The sequence below is a fragment of the Gymnoscopelus microlampas genome (genome assembly GCF_963454915.1).
Source record: "Gymnoscopelus microlampas genome assembly, chromosome: 7".
NCBI classification, from domain to species: Eukaryota; Metazoa; Chordata; class Actinopteri; order Myctophiformes; family Myctophidae; genus Gymnoscopelus; species Gymnoscopelus microlampas.
Genome location: NC_139944.1, coordinates 56,887,736 through 56,905,645, shown reverse-complemented (window position 1 = coordinate 56,905,645; position 17,910 = coordinate 56,887,736). Strand labels below are relative to the sequence as shown.

The 17,910-nt window shown below is 42.8% G+C and overlaps 1 protein-coding gene across 1 annotated transcript; it reads right to left on the bottom strand.

The window, feature by feature from the left end:
• Positions 1-1,097: 1,097 nt before the first annotated feature.
• Positions 1,098-9,654, bottom strand: LOC311048676 (uncharacterized protein; the record flags this gene model as incomplete). The annotated part of the gene is made up of 9 exons (XM_084061936.1): positions 9,608-9,654; positions 8,208-8,240; positions 6,930-7,235; positions 5,706-6,023; positions 3,430-3,735; positions 3,030-3,329; positions 1,854-2,711; positions 1,597-1,682; positions 1,098-1,451 (listed from the first exon to the last, which is right to left on the bottom strand). Exons 3-9 carry the CDS (start codon positions 7,045-7,047, stop codon positions 1,098-1,100), a joined length of 2,340 nt encoding a protein of 779 aa, XP_083918062.1. The 5' UTR covers positions 7,048-7,235; positions 8,208-8,240; positions 9,608-9,654.
• Positions 9,655-17,910: the final 8,256 nt, after the last annotated feature.

Sequence of the window (17,910 nt, the reverse complement as noted above, 5' to 3'; positions counted from 1 at the left end):
AAAAGCAGTGGATATAAATCATCTCAAACATTTAATGGTAATAAGTGTAAATACAAAATGCTAAAATGTAAATACCATGCAGTATAAAATAGGGATTCAGTGGTTAATCAAATCTACTACAATATTCTCATTTTGAATTGATTCCTTGATATATAAACATAAAATACAAAGTTAGGGATTTCTGTTTCATAGATTATTTCTGTAACAACGCTCCTTAGCAATGGTGTTTATACCGTTGGAAATTATTTATTTACCTTTTAAATGGTGTCTCATTAGTAAGGAACCTGCATCTGAGGGATGAGCAGACTGCTAATGTTCTCTGCCGATGTCAAACAGCTTGTTGCTATTGACTTGTTTTGATCTTCCCATCCAAGGTACCCACCAAGGTAAGAAGGACTTTTTGTTTAGTTTATTTAACAAAACACTCTTCTTCATTATTCCAATAATTGAAAAGAGTAATCGATACAATAAACACTAAGGCACCGTGTCCACTGAGAGTGTTCTATGAGCTTTGTATATCATGTCCATAGCACTCACATGCAGTGTTTATTGAGGCTCCCACAGCGTTCAACAAACTGATCAACCATTGCTGTGCTTGAATGTCCTGATCTGTGTTATTAGCACAACTAGCTTAGCTGAAACAATGCTAAACAATGGACTTCTCATGGCTGTGGTAACGATTCAAAGTCGGGTTGTAAATGACCGGGTTGTCAGACACAGCCAGGAGGATCAAAACAGCAACGCTCCTCTCCAGAAGTTTCCAGCTTGAAGCTACCAGGGTGCAATGGCAAAAAACACCAGACGTCAGGAACACTGATGCACGATGGTCGGGCGCCTTTATCATAGAAATACATGACAGACTGTCTTTACCATAGAACTACATGACAGACTGTCTTTACCATAGAAATACATGACAGACTGTCTTTATCATAGAAATACATGGCAGGCTGGCGCTGCAAGCTGAAAAGACGCTCTCTGTGGACATGACCTCTAAGTCAATAGTTAATCAACAGTTTCAGTCCTATTTTTGACCAATTTGAGGCCTAATCACTGTCACCAGTGATTAGGCCTCAGATGAATGTATCTCCAGTATCAAGTCAGACTTGAGTGATGACAACTGGATGATCCACCTCATACACATGGACTCCTGCTGCTACACTGGGTCCAGCTTCAGAACCTCCTTGTAGACCCACCTCTTCATACTGGTGGTATTCTGTCTCTACTCTGGGTCCATGTGGTAGATCTATGTCTTCATACTGGTAGTATTCTGTCTCTACTCTGGGTCCATCTGGTAGATCTATGTCATCATATTCTTCTTCTTCTTCACTGGGTCCAGCAGCTTCAGCATCAGAACCAGCAACGTTATAGTAAACTATCTCAACGTTCTCTCGTCTGACGTTATAATACACCAACTCAACGTTCTCCGCTCCTTCTCTCTGCCCTCTGGTGGCCTGGAGAAACACAGCAGCATCCAACTTTAATTTACTGGATCAAATCAGGTTCTCTTCAATAAAAACAGTGTAACAACTTCTTCATTTACATTACAATCTTGTTTAAAATAAGGATAAATAAAGATGAATGAAGACGTGTAATTACCCTCCAGAAGCGATAGAGGACACTGATTATCAGCATCAGCATCAGTATTATGATAACTTTGGTGATGTTAGATGTCAGATGAGAAGCTGTGAGAGAAATGTGTTAGAACATCATCAAACATCATGTAAGGAACCACTCTCATTAAAAATATATATATTTCTTAATATGGTAACAATTCATGTTATTGGTTAAATTATCTGTGCTTCTTTGATTGTGATTCATATTGTGATTTGAAAATTTAATTTCATTCATATTACCTGTGACAGTGAGGGAGAGGAACTCGCTCTCAGAGGAGAAGTTATGATTAAAAACATTGACGTGATAAACACAGCTGTAATTTCCTTGGTGGGTGTGGTTTGCTTCAGGAAACAGGAAGTTGGCAAACAGTAAGTTGGCAGAGTGATTGACAGGTGGCTGGATGTAGGTGTGTGTTGTGTTGAAACTGCTGTCGTTCCCTTGGTGGGTGTGGTCTGCTGCCGGTAACAGGAAGTTGTCAGAATGATTGACAGCTGACTGGGTGTGGTTGTATGTTGTGTTGAAACTGCTGTCGTTCCCTTCGTGGGTGTGGTTTGCTTCAGGAAACAGGAGGTTGGCAAACAGGAAGTTGTCAGATTGATTGACAGCTGGCAGGGTTTGGTTGTGTGTTGTGTTGAAACTGCTGTCGTTCCCTTGGTGGGTGTGGTTTGCTGCCGGGAACAGGAAGTTGTCAGAATGATTGACAGGTGGCTGGGTTTGATTGTGTGTTGTGTAGAAACTGCTGTCGTTCCCTTGGTGGGTGTGGTTTGCTGCCGGTAACAGGAAGTTGTCAGAATGATTGACAGGTGGCTGGGTTTGATTGTTTGATGTGTTGAAACTGCTGTCGTTCCCTTGGTGGGTGTGGTTTGCTGCCGGGAACAGGAAGTTGTCAGAGTGATTGACAGCTGGCAGGATGTAGGTGTGTGATGTGTTGGATCCAGTGAAGGTGAGGTGGAAGGAGCCTCCTGGGTACTGTGGCTGGATGGAGCAGCTGATGGAGAAGCTGGAACCCTCCATCACCTGAGGCCCCTGACGCTGGCCCTCAGAATGAACGTTCATGGAGGAAGAGTAGAAGGTGATGCTTGGATTAAATGGCAGATCTGTAACAAGACAGAGGTGATTGACTGAAACAACAGATTTACAAACAGAGAGAAAAAATTACATTAAGGTCAAATGAGACAAAGAAAAACATATTGGAAATAATTTAATTGTAAACATCATTGTCTCTAAACAGAGAGATGACTCTGTGTCTGATTCTAAACAGAGGAAAATCTTGACAACATAAAGACTCATGTCAAGATCTGCATTAATCAGCTCAGACAGACAGACAGACAGACAGACAGACAGACAGACAGACAGACAGACAGACAGACAGATAGAATAATGTAAATATGCCATTGAGGAAGTCACTGTTTTACCTGAACAGATCACCTCCAGTCTGGCACTGGAATTACCAGAAACCTTTGTTCCACATTCTCTCAGTGAAGACTCAGACCCAACACAGGAAGATGAAATCCACCAAACAGGTTCACGTGTAAAACCAGAATTACACTTTCTTGATAAAGCAGAGCCACAGTCCAGCTGTCTACACACTACAGCTGATGACTTGAGGTTCCAGTCAGACCAACCATCCACTGGTCTCCATGTTCCCTGGTGTTTCATCTCCAGTATACCAATGCAGTTACTGATTCCTCCCACCAACCTGATATCAGCAGACTCTGTACAGAGTCAAGAGAGTAACAAGTAAACATTAAAGAAAAAATATATAATTTCATTAGAAAATTATAATACAAACTAAAAATATAGTTTGTATTTTACCTAAGCAGGTGAGTTCAAAAGTCTTGTTAGGTGAGCTGGTGTTTCTAGTTGAGTCTGAGGTTCTACAGTCCAGGAGAACAGACTCGTTGCCTTCACACTGGAACTCTTTGGTCCACATTGAAGTGTTCACTTCTCCATAGAGCGCCCCCTGGAGGACTGAAGGAGCCCCACAGCCAAGCTGCCTACAGACCACCTCTGCATCCTGCTGGTCAAAGTCACCTTCACACACTGAGACCCACGACTGATTAGACTTCACCTCCACTCTGCCTGAACACACACTAGTCCCATTCACCAACCTCACTGACTCTAGAGAGAGAGAGAGAGAGAGAGAGAGAGAGAGTAGTACACTTCAAGTCGTACACTTTGATAGGCTGATGATAAAAAACATGATTGTCAGTGGTATTAACACTGCCAGCTTTTTTATTTTTTTCTTACAGTAGGCTGCCAGACTTTTTCAATGAGAAAAAAAAAGCACTTAGGAGCCGAGAAACAGAATTTTTAAGTTTTAAGGTACAAGGAAGTGTCTGGGAGTCTAAATCTTCGGAGAATCATATCTCCTTGGTCTTTGGGTTTAAAAAAAAAAAAAAAAAAAAAAAAAAACTTTTATTTTGATTTTTTTTTTTTTTGAAAGAACGCAGATCTGCGTCCTTGGCAGCGTGCGGGCTTTTGCGCAAATGAACGCAGATCTGCGTTCTTGGCAGCCAATGTGTTAACAATCACTCTCATTACTGCTGTTCAAACAAAACAACACAATTCAAAATGAACACCGAGGGAAGTTGCCGTCAGAGACCCATAATAATATTTAGATATATTTTTTATTGTGATATCACGATAATGCCAATATTGTTGCATCACTACAAAACAATATATACAGTAAAAAAACATGAACACATTCATATTTAGTTCATAACCTCCTGGTGTTGCAGCACCCAGAGCTGAGGGTTGTGGCCGTACCCTGTAAATATTACTGTTGTTGAAGAAGTAGTAGTTTGTTACCTGAACAGATCACCTCCAGTATGTACAAGGAAGTAGCAGATATCTGTGTTCCACACTCCCTCAGTGAAGACTCAGACCCAACACAGGAAGATGTAATCCTCCATGTAGGTTTATGTGTAGAACCAGAACTCCTTTCTGTTGAAACAGCAGAGCCACAGTCCAGCTGTCTACACACTACAGATGAAGACTTCAGGTTCCAGGCAGACCAACCATCCACTGGTCTCAACTCTCCTTGGTGTTTCATCTCCAGCAGACCAGTACAGTTATTGGTTCCTTCCACCAACCTGACATCATCAGACTCTGTAGAGACAAGAAAGTAAACATAAAAACATCCAAAACTGTTATGTTCATTATACAATGATAACCCAAACCTAAAGTATAGGTTGCTTTTTACCTGAGCAGGTGAGTTCAACAGTCTTGTCAGGTGAGCTGGTGTTTCTAGTTGAATCTAAGGTTCTACAGTCCAGGAGAACAGACTCATTACCTTCACACTGGAACTCTTTGGTCCACATTGATGCATTCACTTCTCCATAGAGCGCCCCCTGGAGGACTGAAGGAGCCCCACAGCCAAGCTGCCTACAGACCACCTGTGCATCCTGCTGGTCAAAGTCACCTTCACACACTGAGACCCACGACTGATTAGACTTCACCTCCACTCTGCCTGAACATGAACTAGTCCCATTCACCAACCTCACTGACTCTGGAGAGAGAGAGAGAGAGAGAGAGAGAGAGAGAGAGAGATTTTTAAAGATAATTTCACAAATCCACTATTATTTATATATATATATATATATATATATATATATATATATATTTGAGAATCCATTATGGATGCATTTTCAAATTCAAACACATCAGAGGCAAGTATGTTTAATGAACCCTTAAACACACACAAAGAGAATGACAAATAACAATATACTCGGTCTAAAATGAATTCATACATATGGAAATACATAATCAATAAATACAAAACATATTCATAATGAAGTAAAGAGGAAAAAAATCAGATCCTCCCCAATAGCTCATAGGACACTAAAAGCCTCCACGAGTCCCCCCCCCCCCCCCCCCCACACACACACACACGCGCACACACGTATGTACACACAAATGCACGCAAACTGATAGAATGATGAATGCATAGGAAGACACATAAACAAACAGATTGAGAGGGCAATATAGATAAAGAAATGGACAAGCAGAAAGATAGACAAACAGACGGACAGATTAAATAAGTGACTGTAAAGATTGCTGTCATTGTTCAAGTCATTGTTTTTCGTTACCTGAACAGATCACTGTGGGTCTGCCTGTAATCAAACCTTTCCGTTTGATACCAAAAGTCTCCATCATGACACAGTCGCTCAGTGAAGACTCAGAACCAGCACAGTAAGGTGTAATCCTCCATACAGGTTGATGTGTATAACCAGAACTCCTTTCTGTTGAAACAGCAGAACCACAGTCCAGCTGTCTACACACTACAGATGATGACTTCAGGTTCCAGTGAAACCCACCATCCACTGGCCTCCACTCTCCCTGGTGTTTCATCTCCAGTCTACCAGTACAGTTACTGATTCCTCCCACCAACCTGACATCATCAATCACTGTATAGTGGCAATAACGTAAACATTACTGCAACACAATTACTTGTATTATAGAATATTAAACCAAAGCAAGAAAATAGCTCGTCTTTTACCTGAACAGGTGAGTTCAACAGTCATGTTAGGTGAGCTGGTGTTTCTAGTTGAGTTTGAAGTTCCACAGTCCAGGAGAACAGACTCACTGCCTTCACACTGGAACTCTTTGGTCCACATTGGAGTCTCAACTTCTCCATAGAGCGCCCCCTGGAGGACTGAAGGAGCCCCACAGCCAAGCTGCCTACAGACCACCTCTGCATCCTGCTGGTCAAAGTCACCTTCACACACTGAGACCCACGACTGATTAGACTTCACCTCCACTCTGCCTGAACATGAACTAGTCCCATTCACCAACCTCACTGACTCTGGAGAGAGAGAGAGAGAGAGAGAGAGAGAGAGAGAGAGAGAGAGAGGGAGAGAGAGAGAGAGAGAGAGATAATTATTACTTAAAAGATTAAATTATTTAACCACAACAGAGTATACATGATTACTACAAGAAAGCACTGTAAACACATCAGATACAAGTAACTGTACCTCTATACTCACAGAGATGATGACACGTATTAAATGTTACATGATCTTTAAAATAGATACACATAAACATAAATTAACAGTATGTCCATAAACAAACACAAAGAAAGAGGAAAAACAACATTAACAAAACAATGCTAGTCGTCGTCATCATCATCATCAAGAGCTCATGGAGTGTAACCTACATACTCTTTCTAGTTGACATTTAACATTATCTCTTATAGCGCTGTGGTGTCACCTAGCACTATCACTGTAAAGTGGCAATAGCGTAAACATTAATGCAATACAATTACTTGTATTATAGAATATTAAACCAAAGCAAGAAAATAGTTTGACTTTTACCTGAACAGGTGAGTTCAACAGTCGTGTTAGGTGAGCTGGTGTTTCTAGTTGAGTTTGAAGTTCCACAGTCCAGGAGAGCAGACTCGTTGCCTTCACACTGGAACTCTTCTGTCCACATAGGAGTCTCAACTTCTCCATAGAGCGCCCCCTGGAGGACTGAAGGAGCCCCACAGCCAAGCTCCCTACAGACCACCTCTGCATCCTGCTGGTCAAAGTCACCTTCACACACTGAGACCCACGACTGATTAGACTTCACCTCCACTCTGCCTGAACACACACTAGTCCCATTCACCAACCTCACTGACTCTGTAGAGAGAGAGAGAGAGAGAGAGAGAGAGAGAGAGAGAGAGAGAGAGAGAGAGAGAGAGAGAGAGAGAGAGAGAGAGAGAGAGAGAAATAATTATTACTTAAACAATTAAATATCACATATTTATGTATAGATCAATATAGCACATAACGCTTTGCTATTGTGCTGAAGTGAAAGCACTGAGCGGCCTTAATAAGCAGGATAGTCAATGGGGAGCAGGTCATTATTGAGAAATAAACCCTGGCAGGGTGATTGGACCCCGACTGCTAGCCTGGGATCCAGCCTGATTCACTACGTTCGGCTGATTTATTTTCTCACTTCACTTATCAGTCTGGCCAGCGTCCATTTGAGTCGTATTTTAATGATGTAGGAAAGTCAGGAAGTGACTCGAGTTTTACATTGGACAAAACTGGTCCCCCCCCCCACCCCCCCACCCCCGCCCCCTAAAGACCAATCAGAAGCCGTGGGTCGTTTTCACCGACCCACGGAGATGAGAGACTTTCCAGACTGTATAACGAGTGAGAAACAAAATCCGCCGAACGTAGCAAAGCAGTCTGGATCCCAGGCTACCCGACTGCTGCTGTGCTGCAACAAAAACATCTGATCAGATATGTGTGAGCAGCAGTAGCACTAGTGCACAAGAACTGTAAAAGAGAAGCCTCGTTTGTTTTAACAACCACTCATCAAACAGGCAAGACAGCGGCCATCTTCTATTGGATTTCATAGGAGTAAGGAAGGATTAAGTGCATTAATATATAGAGAAGTAATAATCCTCTCTCTCTCTCTAACTCACTCAAACACACACGCACGCACGCACGCACGCACGCACGCACGCACGCACGCACGCACGCAGGCAGGCAGGCAGGCAGACAGACAGACAGACAGACTTTGTAGAGTAAGCAGTAAAACATATAACAAGACCTTCAAGACTGTAATCTATAATCAGTTGTTCTTCTTTCATCTTTGTTTACCTGTTGAGTTGTGTGTTGGTTTAACCTGGAGAGCTGAGGAGAAAAATCATCAAATACATGAGTTTCACTTTAACAGAGAACATGGATCCTCTCTACCAATACAGCAACTTGTTGATGTGTTGAAATACAGGACAAGATGTCCTTTGTTTCTCCTGTTTGATTCTATTTATTGATGAAAATAAGTTGTATTCAGGAATATATATCAACAGTTTGTTTGATGATTGCAAATAACTTTCATTTTGTCACCATCTGTGATTCTAATTACTAATTAAGCAATATTACACGAGAGGGTGTGCTTTACCGTCATTATTGGCACGCCAGTGATGCGGTCAGGAACGAGGCGAAGCCGAGTTCCGCGAGCATCACTGAAGTGCCAATAATGTAAGGTAAAGCACACCCTCTCGTGTAATATTGCGATTATACAACAGTTACCAACAAAACACATCCAAATGTATTCATATTGTGGGGGAATTCATAATAAAAATGTTTCGCTATTATCCGTTTCTCTGTAAAGAGAAGAGTTTTTGACTGAGACATTAAATAGTCTCTGTAGCAGCGCTCTGAGCCTGAGGCACCGTCTCATCAACACAGCTGAGCTATCAATGCTTGCGCAGTGGAATGAATTCCAATAGGCTATATGCTTCGTCGTACGACCGTGTCACGTGGCCAAAATAACTGATCTACAAGCTGACAACGCGTCGCGATGGCGGCGCGTTGTGAACTTGTAGATCGGCTATTTTCGCCGTTCGATACCTGGCGACGCGTTGTGAACTTGTAGATCGGCTATTTTCGCCGTGCTGTTTTTTTTTTTTACAAATCTTTATTTATATTCTCATAGATTACAATACAATACAATACAAAACGAACAAACACAAATAACATACACAAACAAAGAAGTTATCAATACATCTATATAACATCAGAGCCAGGGGGGTTTACTACTAACAGAAAACATTAAAGAGTGAACACAAAAAGACAGTTCTTGCAGCTTTCTTATTTTTTGAGTCATAAATTGTTTTAATACATCGCCGTGCTGTTTGTTTTCCTACCGTGGGACAGCGTGACGTCAAAGCACAGCTGTGCCATATGGTCTAATCAGGTGCGGACTGCAGTGCGGAGTGATTTATTAATGTGATTAGGCCCATGCTATGATGCTGGTTTGAAGCACGGCTAGATAGCTATTTCAACCAATCAGATTGCTTGGTCGGAACTACCTGTTGTATAATATTAATTCATGCCAAGAGATAATCCATTGGACTGAATTGAATTTGGATATAAAGATGTCTTCACTCTCCAAATGTTATTACAAATGTATGCAGCACTTTTAGATTCATATCACATATAATACTTCAGATTTTAGTAAGTAATAATCCAAAAAAAAGTTATAGTTTATATTTTACCTGAACAGGTGAGTCCAACAGTCTTGTTAGGTGAGCAGGTGTTTCTAGTTGAGTCTGAGGTTCTACAGTCCAGGAGAACAGACTCACTGCCTTCACACTGGAACGCTTTGGACCACATTGGACCCTCCACTTCTCCATAGAGCGCCCCCTGGAGGACTGAATGAGCCCCACAGCCAAGCTGCCTACAGACCACCTCTGCATCCTGCTGATCAAAGTCACCTTCACACACTGAGACCCACGACTGATTAGACTTCACCTCCACTCTGCCTGAACACACACTAGTCCCATTCACCAACCTCACTGACTCTGGAGAGGGGGGGGAGAGGGAGAGAGGGGAGATGTATTGCATAGTATGGAGAGAGAGTAAGCATTATCATTTAAAAGATTTATGTATTAAACCACGCCAATGGATACATGAATCTTTAAATAATGCATCTGGAACTTTACTTACTCTATTAAGTCTAAACATATATCTGCTCTACTATCAAGTCATGTGACTCAATCTGCATTTATCTAGTAAAAAAAACATAACAAGACAACTTAAATAACAAATGGAGTTCTTTACACATGTCAAATCTTTATTTTAAATGCACTGAATACACTGTGAACTCCAGATGAACAGAAATGGCACATTCTAAATGCATTTTGATAATAACACAACTTTTAAAAGCCACACAGACATGCAGGTATAGAGGGACAGATATGCACAGTAGAGACAAGCTATAGAGTCGGTTAGAGAGAGAGAGCAATGATATAAGAGAGTGTACAGATTAGTGTCTTTGTTGAAGTAATTGTTTTACCTGAACAGTTCACCTTCAGTGTGACAGTTGAATCATAAGACTTCACTGGTCCACACTCAATCAGTGAAGACTCAGAGCCAACACAGGAAGATGGAATCACCCATCCAGCTTGACGCGTAGAAATAGAAGTAAATTCTGTTGAGACAGCAAAGCCACAGTCCAGCTGTCTACACACTACAGTTGATGACATCCTGTTCCAGTCAAACCAAGCCAACAATGGTCTCCACTCTCCCTGGTGTTTCATCTCCAGCGTGCCACTACAGTGGCTGGTTCCTCCCACCAACCTGACATCACCAGACTCTGTACAGAGAATAAGCAGTAAAAAGTATTACTTTAATTAAAACACCTTCAAGACTGCAATCTATTTTCAATTGTTCTTCTTTCATCTTTGTTTACCTGTTGAGATGTGTGTTGGTTTAACCTGGAGAACTGAGGAAAAAAATCATCAAATAAATGAGTTTCACTGTAACAGAGAACATGGATCCTCTATACCAATACAGCAGATTGTTGATGTGTTGGAATACAGGACAAGATGTCCTTTGATTCTCCTTTTTGATGATATTTATTTGATATTAACAAGCTGGGAATGAGTGAATGATGAAATGTATGACTTATGTAAAAACAGATGAAAATGAAATGTGTACAGGAATGAAAATTAACAGTTTGTTTATAACAAATAACGTTAATTGAATTGATATCGATATCTTCAATGTCATAATGTTAATAACTATATGCAGCATTTTTAGATTCTTATCACATATAATACTTCATATTTTGGAAAGTAATTATTCAAACCAAAATATAGTGTATTTTACTTGAGCAGGTGAGTTCAACAGTCTTGTTAGGTGAGCTGGTGTTTCTAGTTGAGTCTGAGGTTCTACAGTCCAGGAGAACAGACTCGTTGCCTTCACACTGGAACTCTTTGGTCCACGTTGAAGCATTCACTTCTCCATAGAGCGTCCCCTGGAGGACTGAAGGAGCCCCACAGCCAAGCTCCCTACAGACCACCTCTGCATCCTGCTGGTCAAAGTCACCTTCACACACTGAGACCCACGACTGATTAGACTTCACCTCCACTCTGCCTGAACACACACTAGTCCCATTCACCAACCTTACTGACTCTGGAGAGAGAGAGAGAGAGAGAGAGAGGAATACATCACATAGAAGAAATACAAATCTAAAGGATCCCATCGTATGCAGTGTTAACACATCCACTGCCAGGCCCGTAGTCCTACGGGCCGTTAAATCCAACCGTTAACTGCCGTTCCCGTAGCCCGTAGTCCCGTAGTTTTCCCATGTTAAATCGTGCAGGTGCAGATTCCGGATTTTTTTTGCACTTCCGGTCTCGAAGTGGGCGGACCGGAAACGAAATAATACTGTTTCCGGTTTTTCTCCCGCCTCCGTTTCCTGTCTAGCGGTCAACTTTGGACGCCATTATCTCTGGCTTGTTGTTTTTCTCACCGCATCCACCATTTTAGCGTTTTCCTCTCGTTCTCCAGAATGCAGTGTCGGATCGCCGCACGGTTTTCAGCGTTTTGTTCGGTCGGGTCCCGTGTTTGTGTCGAACCAAATGAACGCGGATTTTAAACGGATTTAGCGGGGCCTATGACGGAATCAAAAAAACAAAAAAGGTAAGAAATTGCTTGGCACTACGATGGACGTTCTGAGATTAGCCGATGGCAGTCAATGTGTTAATAAAATATTAATTAGGGCTGGGAATCGATTAAAAAATGTATCTAATTAGTTAGAGGCTTTGTAATCAATTAATCACAATTAATCACATTTTAATCGCATATCAATTTGACCTGAGAACAGTGAAAAGCAATTTTTTTTAATGGATTTTGGTGCACAGCGCAATTAATTGATCGAAATTAACACGATAAAGTCCCGGCCCTAATATTAATTCATTAAAACAAAACAGAAGTTACATGAATCCTATATGAATGCATTTGGAAGTTGTTTAACTGTATACACAGAGGAGGACACATATTACATGATATAATACGATGATATAAATGATATACTAATATGATAATAATACCTAAAATGTATAGAAACGTAACAATATACATTTTTAACATAAACCGATAAACAAACTGAATTAATATATAAATACTCAAAGAGAAAGAAAATAACTAACATGAAACAATGTCCTCCTTTAGAGCTCATATACGTCTAACTAACATGAAACAATGTCCTCCTCTAGAGCTCATATACGTCTAACTAACATGAAACAATGTCCTCCTCTAGAGCTCATATACGTCTAAGCTCCAAACTCTAATAAGACCTGGCCACAAGACACCTTAAATAACTAATGGTGTTCTTTACACATGATTAATCACTATTTAGACAACCAGTATAGTTACTGATTCATCATCATCAGACTCTGTACAGACTAAGCATTAAAACATATTAATTTCATTTCACAACATTACATCATTGTATTACAACACTGTAATCTATGATCAGTTGTTCTTCTTTCATCTTTGTTTACCTGTTGAGTTGTGTGTTGGTTTAACCTGGAGAGCTGAGGAGAAAAAACATCAAATAAATGAGTTTCACTTTAACAGAGAACATGGATCCTCTCTACCAATACAGCAGCTTGTTGATGTGTTGGAATACAGGACAAGATGTCCTTTGTTTCTCCTGATGATGAAATTAATGATTTATATCAAAACAGATTAAAATATGTATGCTGGATTGACAACAGTTTTATAGAATATAGTTTGTTTGTTTGCGCAAATACAATTAATTGTGTCACTTTCTGTTGAAAATTCTAATTGCTGCATAATGCCAAGGGATAATCTGTTGAACTGAAATGGCCTCTTCACTAATCTAATGTTATTACACATCATTATTTATTTAGATTCACATTTGACAGTTCATGTTTTGGACACTAAAAAGCAAGCCATGCACCTGCTACTCTTTTTTTCCCCGCGATTTTCTAACCCTTATTTTTCACCCGGTGCTAATTTTCTAAGTGACCCTGGGCGCTACACTCCCCTCACCAGCCTAGGGAGGCCACGGCGGAGCTCATGACTCCTTCAATGCATGAGAGCCAACTGACCTTCTTGTCACCTGACAGGGGGGAGTTTCCCTGGTAGGACGTAGCGTGTGGAAGGAACATGTTATTCCAAGTTCCTTTCCCTCCATCAGGCGCCCCGGCTGACCAGGGGGAGGCAGTATAGAGAACAGGATTACTACATGTTTTTGTGAGGGTATTAACTACCCTGAGAGACACAGGGAGAACATTTTCGCCCTTTCGCCAACCCCACCTAGGGTATGGGCGCTGATGACGCGGAGGAGAAGACACGCCCCCAGCACCCACAGCGTCCCCGGCAGGAATCGAACCCAGGACCTTCTAGCTGTGAGGCAACAGCGCTACCGACTGTGCCACCGTGCCCGCACCCGCTACTCTGTGTCATGTGACATCATCTTATGTCATGTGACATCATCAAGGTGTTGCAGTTTGTCATTAATATCAAGCAGACTGTGTAGGTTGTTGACTGAAGCTACGAGTGAGTGTGTGTGTGTGTGTGTGTGTGTGTGTGTGTGTGTGTGTGTGTGTGTGTGTGTGTGTGTGTGTGTGTGTGTGTGTGTGTGTGTGTGTGTGTGTGTGTGTGTGTGTGTGTGTGCGTGTGTGTGCGTGTGTGTGTGTGTATGCGCGCATGCGCATGCGTGCGTGCGTGTGTGTGCGTGTGTGTGCGTGTGTGTGTGTGTGCGCTCGTGTGTGTGCAACTCACAGCAGTTCTCACAGTCATCTATTGCGTCACATTTCCACGAGAACGGAATGCACTTTTCATTCTTACAAACAAACTGAAGGGGGAGACAGAGGATTATGTTTAGAATCAGTAATGTATCAAAAGCAGACATGAGACATAAAGTCATACAGCGTAACACAAGTGAAGGCGAGGTGAATCACCTGGCTGGCAGTGCAGATGGACATGCACTGATTGCCATCAGCTGCCAAGTAGAAGTTGGTGGGACAGGAACACTTGTAGCCTCCTCCAGGTGAGAGCAGACACAGGTTACTGCAGCCTCCATTGTTGGTCTGACACGGGTGACCGGCCACTGCAGGGTGGAGAAAACATGAGAAAACACACCTATATGTTAGAATAAAGCAATAAGACACACCAGGCTGTGGTTTAATGTGAGTTTAGAGCAGCTATGAGGTGTTGTTAGGAACGATGCAGAGCAGAGTGAATACAACCCTCTGACTCTGACAAACACACACACACACACACACACACACACACACACACACACACACACACACACACACACACACACACACACACACACACACACACACACACACACACACACACACACTCTCACACGCTGAACCCCTAATTGCTCCCGATGAGCAGGTTGGTGCCTTGCATGGTTTCCTCCGCCATCAGTGTATGAATGTGTGTGTGAATGGGTTAATGGCACAATCAATGTAAAGCGCTTTGGATAGAAGTGCAATATAAATGCACCATTTACCATTTTACCATTTACACACACACACACACACACACACACACACACACACACACACACACACACACACACACACACAGTATTTATTATTATTTACTAGAAGCTCGCCCCCGCTACGCGGGGGCTCGCGTCTAGCCCGCGGCCACGCCCACGTTGCGCCCGCGGCCACTTGGCAACTCATATAAGTGGCGTAGCGTCATGAGGGTCAGTGGGGCCGTGGCTCGGTCAGTGAAGACCCTGTAGTGCGGATGATATGTGGCATAGAGGGGCAGATTGTAAATCCCCAGAGGAAACATCCGTGGGCTACCATTGGTTCAGCGATGTGTGCGGTCGCCCTGCGGCCCCTCCTCCTCCACCAATGTGCAGTATTGAGAGCCCTGACGTCACAACAATTGGAGCGATGGGCACTGCACTGTGGTTGGTTAGGGTACACCTAGGGCCCAGGTAGAACCCAGTTAAAGCCTGCATGGGCAAACCCAGTTAGGACCCGCCTTGGTCCCACATAAACATGGCTAGTTGGGGCCCACCTAAGGGCCAGGTAGAAGCTACTTATAGCCTGCATGGGCATCGCAGTTGGGACTGAAGTGGATGCCGCTGACATTGCTGACATGGGGTCCATATGGTTTAGCCCACCTTGAAACCATATGGGAACTACGCTGGCATGCTGGCTGTAATGCAAACGCTGCATCATACCTGCAGTGTGTAGTTTGATGTTGTGTGTGTAGCAGATATACCTGCAGTGTGTAGATCAATGTCCATATGAAAGTCAATGCCCAGCAGTGTTTTTTTTCCCCAGCAGAGTTTCTAGTGTCTCTGTGTCTCTCTGGAAGAGGTTGCACATGAACTCTGCAGCCGCACTGAGGCGCTCCAACACAAACACTCTGACATTAAGCTGCTTCACACAACAAACATCAGCACCACGCTGCTGTTTGTCCAAAAGACACAATATCTCCTCTCCCACCGACGTCATGTGTTCATTTATCGTCAGCCGTACAGACTCCTTTTGACACATTTTACCTCGTTTATCCAGCTCTCACTGACTCTCCACATCGGGCTGTTATTTTGCTGCGATCAAGTCAACGATGTGAGAGATTAGCTATCACAGACGGACGGACAGGGGGTGAAACATAGTCTTGCGCCATGCCTTTCGGCCTGGCGGAGACAATAAAAAAACGAAAGTAAAGGAAATGGCCATTTCTGCAACAGAAGTAGTCAACAAACTATACTATGAAAACATGGGCCACATTGGCAAAGAATGTAAGAAAGAGGCAATCATGTAGAAAATAGCCGATCTACAAGCTTACAAAGCCTCTCAACGTGAGGCGTTTCGAGCTTGTAGATCGGCTATTTTCACAATATTTATTTGTGGAACGGAGTCAAACAGAATGGGGGGGTCCCAGATCAAGTACGTGTATTTGGGGGGGGGGGGGGGGGGGGGGGGGGGGGGGGCGGCGTGAAAGGGTTGATAAGCACTGCTCTAATCGGAGCGAAATTATCTGAAATTACTACATGACCATAATGCAGCCTAACATGCGTTGCACGGGGCGGTCCTGCCATTACGTTAATTACTGTAGTTGCTGTGGAGCTACATAGTTCTCCAGAAGACACACACAAACATACACCATCTACAATGGACGAACTGAGCAGCAATATTGACATTCACCACACGAACGTGCATTGTTGACAAAGTGATTGCACAGCCGCTGCAGGCATGACAACCACGTTAGCGTTAGCGACATGGCAGCTATCACAGCGCCCTGTCCGTCGTGCTGCAACTGCCTGTGATGGCTACAGCAGTAACAGCAAGCTGTCTGCGATGCCATTGTCTGGAGACTGCTCTTAGCGTGACACGACCAATGAGAGTGAGCGCTGTAGTTGTTGCTAAGATACGGTGGCGTCTCTGCCCCATAGCTTGTAGATCTCTCACACATGATTGGCGTAGGCTGCGTTGCCAGGTCTGACTTTGTGTCTAAGCAATGGTCGGCTTATTTTTGCGCGCCTTTGGGCTCGTTTGCATTGTGCGCACGGCAGCGCTTGTTTAGCGTACGTCAGCGCGACGTGGCAACGGACGTGGCAACGTGAAAGGTGATTGGCTGGTGAAAAGAAACACCCGGACGTGAATTTTGTGTTGGCGAAGTGATTTGCATAAGTATTGGAGCATAATGCGTTTGATATTAATTGTACATCCTGCAAGTACAGTGATGGGATGCGAAGCAGCTGGTGTCACAGGCAGAATATTGAGGAATTTTGGGGGAAAATGTGGAGTTAGTTGGGCCATGTGTCTGCTTGGCAATTGAGCACATACACTCGTGTACACTCCATGACTGTGGCCGTCAATTATGGTAGCAAGATGAAAATTGAAAATTCAATAATCTCTATAACAAAACAAATCTACTAGAGCAGTGGTTTTGAAGGTGTGGTCTAGGGACCCTCAGGGTCAGGGTTAGCGTTAGGGATAGGGTTAACCCTAAACCTAACCCAGGGTTTACAAGTCTGTAACTCTGAGAGTGTACAAATGGGGTTTTATATGTGCACTCTGATATGTGCACAATTTAAAGTATGCCTCTTGACTTCTGTATGAATATCCAGCTTTGTAACTAAATACAATAATATCTCTCTTAGGCTTATCTTATAAGAAGAGAGGTAGCCCATTCTTCAAACCATCACATCTTCTGCTTTGCCAGGTTGTACAACATATTTTAATCTACATTTAATCTGCAGAAGAGCTCACCTCACGTAGCTGTCTTGTGCTTTGCAGTGTTGATATGGGCTTGCAGGTCTAAAGAACTTGTATTGTGCCAGCTTTGCAGACAATACAATCTGCTTCTCATTGGTCACGACTAAGACTAAATCAGTACTTTTTCTGCATTTTAACGGTGAAATGTCATTTGTGTTTATGCATTTTTATTCATTCACAGAGAGCTCAGGCTCAGTGCAGCCGCAGCCAGCCTTTACGCTGTTGTGTCAACCGTGCGGGCGGAATTTAGCGGGAAGAATAAATATGATCAAGTATGGCAG